We start from the raw sequence: 13694 nt of genomic DNA, 5'->3' as shown, positions 1-13694 counted from the left end.
TTGGCCTTCGTAACGCTCGCTAGTCTCGCGTAGAAGGTCCTGCTTAGCTAGTTCCTGACTAACCCTATCACCCTCCCCGGTAGCCTGGGCTAGTTTCTGCTCTAGCTTCTTCTTCGTCTTGGCCTTATCTAGTGCGAGGCGCTGGGCATACTTGACGGAGAAGCTTCTGATCTTGGCTTTGAGACCTAACCACCACTTACTCCCGGTAACCGCCCCCACTAGTGCCTTTTTAATCAATTCTCTTAACTGATCTTGGAAGTCTTGTCTCTCCAGAAGGGAGGTGTTTAACTTCCAGTACCCCGCTAACTTAGGCCTATTTCCTAGCTTCAGCCGGGCCATAACTAATTTATGGTCCGTCTGGCCTAGCCAAGTGAACGTGGGACAAGATAAGAAGTCTACTTCGCCTCTCCTAACTAACATCCTGTCCAAATAAGTATTTGGATAGGAGGAAACACTATTGGTCCACGTCCACATCTCCCGCCCTGGATGCTCGACCCGAAACCTGTCGACCAGACCGCATCTAGCCATCAGATCAGCCAGGCTGGACTCGCACCTCTCCGATCCTCTAGCTCCGCCTCCTACCTTATCTATGTCGGGGTCTAAGATGGAATTCCAATCCCCCATTAGCACTACCCGCTTCCGACAATCTACAAACGCGTCAAGCTGACTGAAGAATGAGACCCTCTCACGAGCGGTGCTGGGCGCATGAACCGCAATCACCCGAAACACAGAATCTTTTACGGCAACATCGGCCACAACCAGCCTACCCACTGCATCTCTATGGACAACGTCGACCGTCGCCGACAGGGTACGTTTAACCAGCACGGAAACTCCCTTCCCCCGCGGGCTGCCATATGCTGAGAAAACCTCAAAGTCTCGGGCCAGCACCTGACAGTCCACAGAGGAAACGAAATGCGTCTCCTGAATCGCAGCGACATCCACTCCCAGGGACAAGAGGTCGTGCCGGAGGCGAGCCGCCCGGCCCGATGATCTCAAGCCCCTCGCATTCAGACTAGCCAAATTCAAAGCCATGGTACCTACCTTAAGGTGTGTTACACTCAGCTCCGAAGTCAGCCGGGGAAAGGACACCGACGTTGTGTGCAATGCTCAAGGTGGTCAGGTTTTTCATGTCCTGACCTTCTCTCACAATGCCGCCGACATCCAAAGGGTAGGTCAATTTAAGGGCCCTATAGAGTGACGGATGGACCAACACTGGGACCCTTCCCTTGCATTGTTTTGACAGTTCATCAAGAGAAGGGTCATTTTTTTTAACCAGTTCAATTCCCGGAAACGCCCCTTCAGCGGCCTGCAGCCTTGTCCACAAGTTGGTCTTGCAGGCCTCTGGAGTTCTGACAAAGGTTATTAGGAGTGGGGCGTCCGGGAAATTTGAGGGGATATTTACATCTTTCCCCTCTATCTGTTTGTAATCGAGCAGAGGTTTTAAGTTTTTCCTCTGCCGATGGGAAATGTCTGTGGCCACAGATAGAGGGTCTACATAACATAGTTCCTCAGGGGCAAGGACCTTTGGTCTGCAAGAGGCAGAGGAGTCTCTCCTCTCCCTCGGTTCATTCTTTTCATTTTCTTTTTGGGGTAGTGGCTCAGTTTGCCTTGGTGTGGGGACGGGTGTTTGTGTGGTGCCTGGTGTTGGTGTTGGTGTTGGTGCAGTGTTTGGTGTTGGTGCGGTGTCTGGTGTTGGTGTTGGTGCGGTGTCTGGTGTTGGTGTGGTGTCTCGTGTTGGTGCGGTGTCTGGTGTTAGTGCGGTGTCTGGTGTTGGTGCGGTGTCTGGTGTTGTTGCAGTGTGTGGTTTGGGGGTGGAAGTGGATTTTGTTGTTAGGGGTGGTGTATGTTCACAGGGAGTGGGGGCCACCTTTTCTTCCTCTTTTCTTCTTTTGTTTTTCTTTTTCATTCTTTCGAATGAACCGGGGAGAGGTGAGGTTGAGTTCCTCTCCCTCTCACTTGCGGATTCATCCTCAGAGGAGCAGTCTTTTCTCCGCTTGATCCCCGTCTCGATTGGTGTGGGGACCGTTGGTTGTGTCTGCTCCTCTATTTGCTGCTGCAGCTGTTTTTGTTGTTGCTGCTCTCGCTGGTGTCGTTGCTGCTGCTGCTTCTGCTGCACTTGCTGATTTTGCTGTTGCAGTAGTTGCTGCTGCAGTTGTTTCCGCGGCATTGGCTGCGGTGGCTGTTGTTGTTTCTGCATTTGCAGAGGCTCCTGCCTCGATTTTTGGGCTGGTGGTGGGACGGTGGCAGAAGGGATTAAGTGTTTCCGCTTTTGTCTCACTACCGTGCTCCATTCTTCCCCCTTGGCCTCCTGGGTGGTTTGAGTTTTCCTTGGAGCTGGGGTTGGTGCTGCAGTTGCAGGGGTTGTTGCCGCCTGTTTTGGTGCGGGCGTTGTCTCAGTGGATGTGACCGCCTTTTGGGTTATTGGATTAGGGGTTACCCTTTGGGGGCAACTCCTAGCCATGTGGCCCTGCTTTTGGCAGAACCAACAGTGTGGACGACGGCCCTCCACCACTACCGTTATGCTGGCGTCTTTGTATGTCAGCAGCGGTGGTATTGCCTGAAAACCTTTCCTCTTCAGCCTCATTGCTATTGTGTAGCAGCCCAGGTGAGTCCCAGTTTTTGACCGTATTGGGGTCACCTGTTCTACCTCGCCGTACTGGCTGAAGAGGCATCCTAATACTTCCGCAGGTATTTGGGTTGGCACATTAAATACCTGCACCCGAGTCCTTCTCTTGCCCTGGTATTCAGGTGTTAGTTTGACTCTCCCATGCTTTATTTCTTGGAGGGAGAGTCTCTCTGCATCTTCCTTGGTGAGTAGGAGGATGTCCCACATGGCGTAGCTCCTCTGGTACAGGTATAATACCGGGATATTTAGCTTATGTAGGAGCCCTGCCATGTCTTCCTTTTTCATCCCTAGGAGGCGGTTTTCCGGCATATCCGAGATGATGAGGGAGAGCACTCTGTCTTCGATTGCCTCCCAAGCGCCTGGCACTGGTTTAATTTCTGCCCCCTCTATGTATTGTCTGTACTTGGTCAAGTACAAGTCTTTATACTCTTGAGGGGACAGTTGCTTCTCTACAGTCTTCCCCCATGCCAACCCTCTTGTTGGTGTTGGATCTTTGGTGAGGTTGGACTGTTTTTGCTGTTCCTTGGCGGAAGGGTTGCTATTTTGAGGGGCATTTCCCTTTCCGCTTTCCTTTGGGACCGACTCTCCCTGCTCTATACTTCTTCCAGGAAATACTTCCCTTTTTGGGGAGTCGGCCTCCTGGGGAGCATTGTCCTTGGGAGCTTTTGCCCCTTTTGTTTTGGGGAGGTTTAGGCTGTATGCCCCCTCGTTTTCTTGATTTGCTCCCCTTTTGGGGCAGTAGCCCTCCTGGGGAGCACTGTCTCTCTTATCGTCCTTTGGGGCTACTGCCTCTTGATTTTTGTTGTCAGAGCGGGATGCCCTGTCCAACATTGTTTTTTCTCCCCTTTGTGGGGAGTCGCCCTCTTGGGGAGCTGCTGGTGAGTTTTCTCCCTTCTGGGGGGCGTCCTTCGGTTTCGTGTCCGGGCGGTATGCCCCGTTGCTTTTTGCTTCCCCTGTTGGGGAGCCGTCCTCTTGGGGAGCAGTTTTTCTTGTGGTAGCCTCCTGGCTGGGGGTATCTGTATTGGTGGTCCCCGGGCTGGGGGTGTCCATTTTTGAAAAAAGCTCTCTCTCTTCTGTATAATTCACCAAAATGAGTGACGTGGAGTCGGCGTCCAAATTGGGAGCCGACTTTGGCGCCAAAAAGAAGTGGCGCCAAAGGCGGCAAGAGGGGAGATAGAACTGAGAGAGGGAGTGGGAGGTTAGTGGAGGGAAGAGAGAAAGTGTTTCCGACCCTCCCTCGCGGGAAGGTCGTAAATTATCAGCTCGGATCCCCCCCCGTGGGGGAGGGGGGAGAGCAGAGAAAGACAGACAAAGTGGGGGTGCGGACAGAACGCTACCCAACAAGCTCTCCGGGCACGAGAATGTGTCGCCAGAACACGACTGCCTATCGCTGTGTATGTATCAGAGAACAGATACTACACTTTGATCTTGGCCAAAAGGGCCAAGTAATCTTGTTCCATCTGATGTAACCTATGACCTTATCACGGCCAAGAATTACCTCAGCTCGAAAGTTGACAGAGTACAAGCTATTTTTAAAATGCCGTTTTCCCTGTTGACTAAAGAACAGCTGATTGGTCCTGTGCAATTCTTATAGTTTCACCTTCTTAGACGGTTGCCTTCCATCTTTCAGGTAGAGTAAGTTTATTGTTTACCGTCTGAGCCACCCCTACTAGAGAATGCCGACGGGCCTACCCAGGCAATTTTTAATAGGCCAGAGTGCTTCTCTTTTAAAGGTACTGGTTTGACACTTCCTCACTTTCCGACCTCGTATCACATCTTCCTGTAGTGAGAAGGAAGTAAATAACACCTCTGACCTTCAGGTGCCTTTTGTTGACCTCTGGACTTCTTATGAAACCATGGCACAATGAATAAAGTGCTAAGTAATAATGAGTTCTACATGACATTCTTATGGAGGTTGATGATTCAATCCTCAATACTATAGAATCAAGAATATAGTTAAGAATTATTCAAGATTATTACTCAGTCATGGTTGAGAGAACGAGAACAATCTATCATTGTAGATTAAATAAAGAGTTCTATTTAAAATTCCATACAGATTCCAGAGTTTGATTAGATGCACCCGAAAAAGGTTGGAGGTTACATCGGTCGAAAGTTGTGAGAATAACTTCAAACATGAGAATAGTAATCCAAAAAATGCAAATAACACAAATTATCAATCCTCATGTGAAAAATTCTGAAATCATTTTGATATGATTTAATGGCAAAATAAAATACCCATTGAAAACCATTAATTACAGGGCATTGTTATTTTACACATAGTTGTAGAGGGTTAGGGTTAATACCTTTGCTAATGCCATCACAATTGATATTTTTATTTTGCACTTTTCCATATTCATGTGTTTGAAAGGCGTGTTAATATCTGCATTAATATAACAGATTTTTTATAAACTAAAATAATGCTACATTAAACCCACCTTCAGCAAAGTATATACCAATAAAACGAAAGATTTGAGCCAAGTAGCAAAGTTGTTTATTGCACTGAGGTTTCATACTTACTCCTGCTCTTCTTCGACGAACCACAACTCCACAGCCAATTGCAGACCCAAATCTTCAAGTGTTTCGCTCACCTGAAACAGAAAAGGGAATTGAATTTTAAACTCAGTTTTAAAAAAACACTTTCTCCATTTCAAAAGGAGAGGGGAGAGGTCCTGCTCCTTTGTTCACCTAAAAAATAGATCAAGTCATAACGTTTAATATGTTTCAAATTTCATAAAAAGCAGTAAAATGGAGTCCAGCAATTTTTTAATTCAGTTTTAAATTTATACAAATAAGAAACAGAGTGAGAGGAGGAGAAAAATGGAGTGGGAAGAGAGGGAGACAAAAAGAAAAGAGAGGGAGACAGAAAGAAAAGAGAGGGAGACAGAAAGAAAAGAGAGGGAGACAGAAAGAAAAGAGAGGGAGACAATGCTGACACACCAGTTCTCATTAGATCATCGAAGTTAAGCAACACTGAGTCTGTCCAATATGAAAATGGGTGACCAGTTGGGAATTCCAGATGCTGTATGTGCTCTCTGCCTATCTCGGTATTGTTTCCAGTCATCCTGGATTTCTTCTTGCCACTGGACTCAAGCGGTGCCAAATCAAGAGAGGTGTGGTTGTCGATTGTGCAACCCTGGCCTCACGATTACATGCGCAACTACCCTCACAGACTGAACGGGGGTGTTTATATAAATAAATTTTTATGAATAGCTAGATTCCTCCCCACTTATAAGTGAGCCAAGAGGACAGAACTCTCTTAAAATTTCAAATACTTAAATCCAATTTTGATGAAATTTAAAACATGAGTAGAAGACATTAATCCACTTCTTCCAACAATATTAGAGAGCAAAACAGGAAGGGGAGGGGGGTTCTTGGTAAAAAACACAGAAAGCATTATAATCTTATGAGTATAGTAAAAACGTACATAGTAATGATCCTTGTTCAATGCCGAGCAACACTGCGTTTTCCTATCAGTAATAAATGTCAAGGTATTTGATTTTATACTCTAAATTATTTAATTACTAATAGCTTGTGCCATCAAAATAACTGCAAATATTTTTTTGCTCTCAACACACAACACATGCGCGTACATATATTATATTCCTGCATTTTTGAGATGAGGATTGATTATTCATATTATTTGGATTCTGGGTTCTTTGGACTACTGTTCTCATCTTCAAAGTTATTTTTATGTTTCGGTCAATGTAACCTCCAATCTTCTTCAGTTGTATCTTGCTAAACTTGACAAGGTAAAATTCAGTTGTAAAGTTAGAGTCTTCCGGAGGTTGAAAGGTCAAGTTTGCATGCAGGTGGCACTTAAAATACGACTTCATATTATTTAGGATTTCTTATGTCTGACAGAACAAGAGCATGCTTCCCTCATGAATTAAATAAAGAATTCAGTTCAAAATTTCATGTAGCTTGCCAAGCTCAACCAAAAGATTCCAGAGTTTGGCAAGATATATCTGAAGATTGGAGGTTACATTGACCAAAACATGAAAATAACACTCAACATGAGATCAGTCATCAGAAGAATCCAAATAATATGAATAAATTAATATACATATATATATATAAAATGACCGATACATGACGGTAATTATTATAGAGTGATTAAATTAGATGCAGAGAACATTTTTCACATCACACCATCATTAAGCAATAAGCATGGACACGTATAGTGAAAAAGAAAATAGTAACATTGAATAAAATTAAAACAAACAAGAAAATCTTTTCAGACGTTTTCTTAGAATTCATTTTCGGAATATTGATTTTCAGTCACAAGTGCTGAAATTGTCGACAGGAGACGCCTAATCAGACACTGGTTTCAATAATTGAATAATAATAAAAAAAAAGAAACGTATATTACATAAAGAACATATATGGTAAATATTATTTCATATATACCAGCTACAAGACAAAGATACTAAGAAAAAACTAAAAGACAAAAATGAAGTAATCAATACTAATCACTGTTGATAATTCAATACTTGAGATTAATTCTATCGTAAAGAGCAAGACTAAACAACAAAAAAAGAAAAAAATATATTTTTGTCCAGAGGACAAAAGAGATGAGGTAACAAAATCTGAATCCAATGTCATACAATGTTAGATGAATTATGTAGACTATGGGGCGACTAACAGTAACGTATGATTACAAGTGGTTTGCTGAACCCCAGAGAGTAAAAAAGTAAGTAAAATCATACAAAAAAAATGCAGTTTGGTAGAAAAACACTTAAATACGAGACAAGGTGAACAGATTAAATGATAATATTGAAAGATTTAAATAATTTTCATTGACAAATTATTTAATCACCAATAAATAATATAATAAATAAATATTAGTACATAAATGATAATACATAAACATAATAACAAATATATACGGCACAATCACATTGACACACTGGTTCTCACTAGATCACTGAGCCTGGCCAGTACCAGATGGGTGACCATTTGGGAACGCTAGGTGCTGTATGTACCTTCTGGGAAGGTTGGGCATGGGGCCAGCACCATCACCCTAAAAAAAAAAACAAAAAAACTCCTCACTACAAAAACTTGTAGATGGCCTATGCCCATCCAGGGGCTCAAAGGCTATGGGATGGATAATAACAAATAAATAAAAATTGGTAAATAAATAATTAATAAATCGAAAATTATTGTTATTTATTCTTGTCTTGCATCCAAGTGTTTTTCTTCAGACCCGCATTTTCATAGCCTTCAAACTCCTTTCTACATGCAATGCTTCAAACTACAATATCCTCTTAATATATTTTTGATGATTAATTCTAATTGATAACCATTATTTTCATCTATTCAATTGAATATGTAAAAGTGCAAAATATGTTCATAGTCTCATAGATACATCAAATATTACATGAAAGATTTGTCTTATGCTTTGAAATTCAGACTCTACAATGCACTTTTGGTTCTAATAGACAGACTATTGGACATTAAAGACAGATAATTATCACAAATGAAGGTGTACTGATTAATCGGTAGGTAGTCGGTAATAGGCGAATTTGCTGATTATTTACTTTTCTCTTTCCTATTAAATTCAAATCATTTCAATAAGGCCAACTGACTCATCAGACAGCTATGATGCATTAGCATAGTAATTGCTAATTTAACTTAACATTTGTTAAGTGTCTCGCCACTATTATGGCCTTTTGTCTTTATTAAATAAAATTACAAAATACAATTTCTAGTTCTTAAATGAATTTAATTAAACAATTAGATCAGAAAAAGAAATTACAAACTAATTACAAAGTACAAATTGTAATCCTTTAAGTGAATAACTATAAGCTGAAGTTCTGTACCTGCTGCTGCTCTATTTCCTCTTCTATTCTAGCTTCCTGTCTAACCCTAACTTATATGCTCTCATAGTTTCTTCAGTCTTTAAAGTGGAATACTTTTTAAGTTGTCATGTAGAAACATTAGACTTTCTCTATTCTCATGACGCAGTCCGTTCCTCATAGGTTCACACACATAACCACCTATACTAACGAGCCTCTTACCTTCAAAGATGAAGGTGGTGCACTTAAATATTTTGAAGCCAATTTACTTAGCAGTGGCAAGGTCTCCTTTTTCTACTCCCACCACTGGAATTGACCATCACCTCTTGCAAGTAGTTGTAAAGCTACGTAATGGTCAAGTTCTTTTGTGCATTTAACCATAAGGGATGTACTCCTTTTGTTTAGATTTATGATTTCTCTCGTAGTTGTAGTTTCCCGGTTTAACTCTGCTTCTACTTGCTCTAAATTTTGATTTGTTACTGTAGGCTTATTTGAAGCTAATTCATCAAACAGGCTTGCAAGAGATACAGTTTTACTTTTACTCTGATCTTCTTGACTCTCAACAGAGCTTAAAAAAGTGTATCCTGCTGATTCTGCTTTATTATCATCAGTAGGAAGTAGATGTAGGATGCAATTCTTAGTGTTTTCCATGTCATTCTTCGGAAATTTAAATTTAGATCTTGGAAAGTAAATACATAAGTTTTTATCATTTAGACAGGATGAAAATCTTGCTTCCATTGATTCATTTAATTGTTCAACAGTGGTAAGGATTCCATTAAAGTCAGAAATATCAGAATTAGATTGGACATCTTTTGAAAGAAATAACCCCAAAGCTAAAATTGTAGGTATCATCATCGATATTGTTGAAGATTTGTAACTTGCTTCTTTAGTGATTTCTTCAAATGGACTCAGTAATTGGACAATTTTTTGAACAAGTCCCCAATGCTAAATTCTAAAGATAGGAATTTTATAGTGTCATAAATTCTTACATGAAAACAATGAATGAATCTCTTATCAAAACATTTCAGTTTGTGCGAATCATTCTGCTTAACATATATGCCACGAAAAAGTCCTTTCTGATTTATGTTCACCAGATAAAAAATATTCTGTTTTCTGAAAAACAGACAAGTTCGTTTGCTTTTTTTTAAACTGGTAAACGTTAACCAGAAGGGATTTTTTCTGGGCAAAACAGTTCACACAAACCAGAAATAAATCATTTGTAAACAATCAGAGTGTTAACTTGAACAAAGCCAATACAAAAATAAAATAAAGATGCTAAAACAATAAAAAAAAAAAATATTTATGCAGAGAACTTTTTTGGAAATCCATTTCATAATATTTGGAGGAGGGGGTGTCTTTCTAACTAGTCTGTATTTTCACCTAATAATTTAATAAACCATGCAAAACAAGTGATTTTTTTCCACAAGCATCGAAGAAGGACAAGTTTTTTTCTATATATGTATTTGACAAGAGAAGAGGTTGAGGGAACCACCTCAAATGGACAAATGTGATCAGTGCTAAGTGAAGAATTCAATAGAATCGCAAAGAAATACCAATTGTATAAAGAACTTTATTGTTGATAACATGCAGTTTTTACTTTTATTAAAATTAAATTGATGTCCAACATGTACATTTACTTAATTACATCGCCATGATAAACAAAGTGAAAAATACAACATAAAATTATTACATTTTCTTGAGGATATTATTTAAATACATGGAGCTGACATTTGAATATAGCATTCTACAATATGTATTGATTAGGCATGCAAAATTCCAGGTCTTTTAATAGTTTTTGTGATTTTTGATTTTGAAATTAGTATATGTTCATGACATTTGATATTTTATTTCCACCACAAAAATTAAACATATCAGCATTTTTATCGACTTATAATGAAGTAAGTTGCAGCTGGAATTGCTTAAAAAAGTAGACAATCATTATGCATAGAATCATACTGAATGTTCATATTTACTGTCATTTAATTCAGTTTTATTTGATGATACTTTAAAAATTTTCAATTAGTGGAATTTTGCTATTATAAATGATGCAATGCTCACTTTTCCCACATAAAAAATGAAGGCCGAAATTAGATTTGAAATAATTGTAATTTTACTTCCCACTGTCTCCTTATATCTGGAGTGAGGAAAACATCTTTTGTGATATTTTTACTGGTTACTTTTTTTTGTCAGTTGGTTTCAAAGTTGCCACGTTGTAATTTATACATGTTTGTGCTTCTTCACCCTCAGCAGAGTAAGGTATACAGCTGATTATCAGTGAAAAGTAGACGTAGGATCCAATTCTAAATGCTTTCTATGCCAATTTTTTAAAATTAATATTTGAACCGTGGATCTAGGAAAGTAGGCATACACAAGGTTTTATCATTTAGATAGGATGGAAATCTTATTTCCCTTGATAACTTGAATTGTTCAACAATGGTAAGGATTCCACTAAAGTCAGAAATACTAGAATTAAAATGGACAGCTTTTGACCAAAATTACCTCAGAGCTAAATCTGTATGTATTATCATACAATATGTTGAATTCTACCATGTGGTCACATCTTGAATGAGTTTGCTTTTCCAAATTAAGCTGATCCTGTATTTCAGTTAATTTACTAATTGCTAATAGAATGTGATTAAAGTGAGAAACTGTATTTCTGCTAGATGTAATGGTTGTCTTCATAGCCTAAGTTACAATGTATGATAGTTATTCTAAATCACATTCTCTGACATTAGCAACTATATTTGTTTCTGAATCTGGCAAGACTAAGAAAACTTTATTGAAGATTTTATACTAATCCAGAACATTGTGCAATTCTTTACTTATTCTTGCACCTGTGTGTACACCAGGGAATGGAACATCTCTGAGCACAGCTTTGCACTGTTCAAAGTCATTTGAAAACCAATAACCTGTCAAACTCAGAAAGAGAGCATTTTCTGTCATCGCTGTCCAAATGTCTGTAGTTCATGAAATGCTACTTTAGCAAGAAACAGCTGAATTTTTATTTTACTTTTGTAAATATATTGAAAATCATTTTGCAGTGAAGTACGTTTTTGATGGAATGTTGTAATTTGAACAAAGTTTTGCAACAAGCATATTAAATTCAATATCAGATATTACAGAATATAGTTTAATATCAACAGCAGTCATTTCTCTTATCAGATAATAAATCTCTTGTGACCTGTGATCATTACATATCCAAAATTATGTTTTTGGCCAATATTGATTCTATAGTTGTTTGGTGTTTCGCTGGAGGCTTGTAGTTACTGCCACTTGTTTCTGGAATGTCTGTCCCTGAATATTCATTGTGCTTTTTTTTTTTTTTGTAACTTTTAAATGAAACTTTCTAAGATGGTTTAACATTTTTTTTTTTTTTTTACATGGGGGTCACCACTTATCAAGGCCCGAAGGCCATTCAGGGATAAGGGTTATTGCGTGTACAGTAATCAATGAGATAGTATTGTAGTAATCATTAGTATTGGGGGTTTTGATAGTGTCTTACTTAAGGGGGCGGTTTGTCAGGAGTTTCTTTATGTTGAACTTGAAGACATCCAAGTTGTAGTCAGGTGGGAAACAGGCAAGCGGCAGAGTTCCACTGGCGTGCAGTTCTAAGAAAGGAGCTTTGCTCATGGAATCTACGTTTGGATTTAGGCACAGATAATGAGTGGGGAAAATTATTGACAGTAGTTTCAGCCAGACGGGTGTTTCTCATGAATAATTGGCGAGGGGGGGACGAGGGATTTGAGCTCAGACAAGCACCTGCCATGGAAATAACGATAAAACAAAGACAGGCTCGCAACATCTCTTCTGTGGGAGAGAGGTTGCAGGGAAGAGAAAAGGGCATCCCCCACTAAGCCACAAAGTCTATTTTGTACTCTGTCAAGGCAGGATAGGCTGTTTTTAGCAGCTCCTGCCCAGATGTGGCAGCAGTACTCCATCCTTGGACGTACTTGGCTTTTATACAGATAGAGAATTGCATCATTAGTGAGATATCTTCTGGAGCGGTAGAAAGATCCCACCATTTTCCCAGCATCCCTGGCAACAGATTTGATGTACGTGTTCCATTTCAGATCAGGAGTAAAGGTCAAACCCAGAAGCTTGTCAAAACATGGAGCCTCCCCAAGACGAGAGCTATCCATTTCAATTGATGCCAGATGGGGATCAGAGCGTTGATGATGTAAAGATAGAAGCTTGGTTTGGGATGCATTAAAAGTAACCAACCACCTCTTTCCCCATTGTACCACGCGCTCAAGATCAGAAGAGAGAGAATTAGAGAGAACTTTGTCATTTACGGCCTTTGGTGTGTTGCCATAGATGGTCGTGTCATCAGCATAGATGTCAACGAATGATTTAAGTATGTGTTTTGGGAGATCATTGATGTAGATCAGGAAGAAAGTTGGGCCCAGGATGGACCACTGGGAGACTCCAGCATTAATACTGTCGGCCTCTGATTTCTGCCCATTAAGCACTACTCTTATGAACCTATCAGAGAGAAATGATTTAATGATTGAGAAAACATTTCCAGTAATACCGTAGCTGGAAATCTTGTGAAGTAGGCAATTGCCCTGGAAAGGAAACCTTTGTCAAGAGATTCACTAATCCTATGTGATATAACCGTTAGCACATCTGCGGTAGATCTTGCAGAGCGGAAACCATATTGTGTGTCACTAAGAAGGTTGTTTCTGTTGAGGTGGTTGACTACTTCTTTATTTAATATGGATTCCAACAACTTACTCATGACACACAGGAGACTTATTGGTCTGTACTGAGAGGAAGATGACTTTTCACCTGAATTCTTAAATACAGGGCATACTGAAGAGGTTTTCCAGGGTGTTGGAAAGCACTTCTCCTTAAGGCAATGCTTAAACAGTTTTGTAAGTATGGGGGCAAGTTCTGGTTGTAGCTTTTTCAGCACTATAATTGGAATGCCATCAGGGCCAGTTGCTTTACTGGAATCAAGGTTCTTGATTAGCTTGGCGACCTCACGCACAGATATTTGTATGTTGCATAGCGTGCTGTCTGTTATAGGAGGAAATACAGGGAGTTGATGGTCATTGTCGCATAGGGTAGAATTAGCTGCAAAGTTCTTGGCAAATAGTCTGGCCTTGTCTGATGCTGACGAGATGACCTCAGGTCCATTGATGATAGTTGGGATAGAATGCATACTTCTGTTCAAGATCCTGTTTGCTATTTGCCAAAACTGGTGGAAACCAAGCCGCTGCTCAGCTACTTTGGATTTTACAGACTGAGCATATAGCTCTCTTGCATGTTTT

At 40.0% G+C, this 13694-nt stretch overlaps 1 protein-coding gene across 1 annotated transcript in view; it reads right to left on the bottom strand.

Annotated features, from left to right (window-relative positions):
• Positions 1-13694, bottom strand: part of LOC145261143 (protein FAM135A-like) — a 567493-nt gene that overhangs the window by 180931 nt on the left and 372868 nt on the right. Inside the window, exon 5 of the mRNA XM_080119438.1 lies at positions 5144-5214. Within this exon, the coding sequence (XP_079975564.1) occupies positions 5144-5214 (71 nt within the window). The remainder of the gene's footprint in view (positions 1-5143; positions 5215-13694) is intronic.

Source organism: Euprymna scolopes, chromosome 3 (assembly GCF_053919585.1).
Source record: "Euprymna scolopes isolate OS-2025 chromosome 3, ASM5391958v1, whole genome shotgun sequence".
NCBI lineage: Eukaryota > Metazoa > Mollusca > Cephalopoda > Sepiida > Sepiolidae > Euprymna > Euprymna scolopes.
This window is presented reverse-complemented; position numbering and strand designations above follow the sequence as displayed.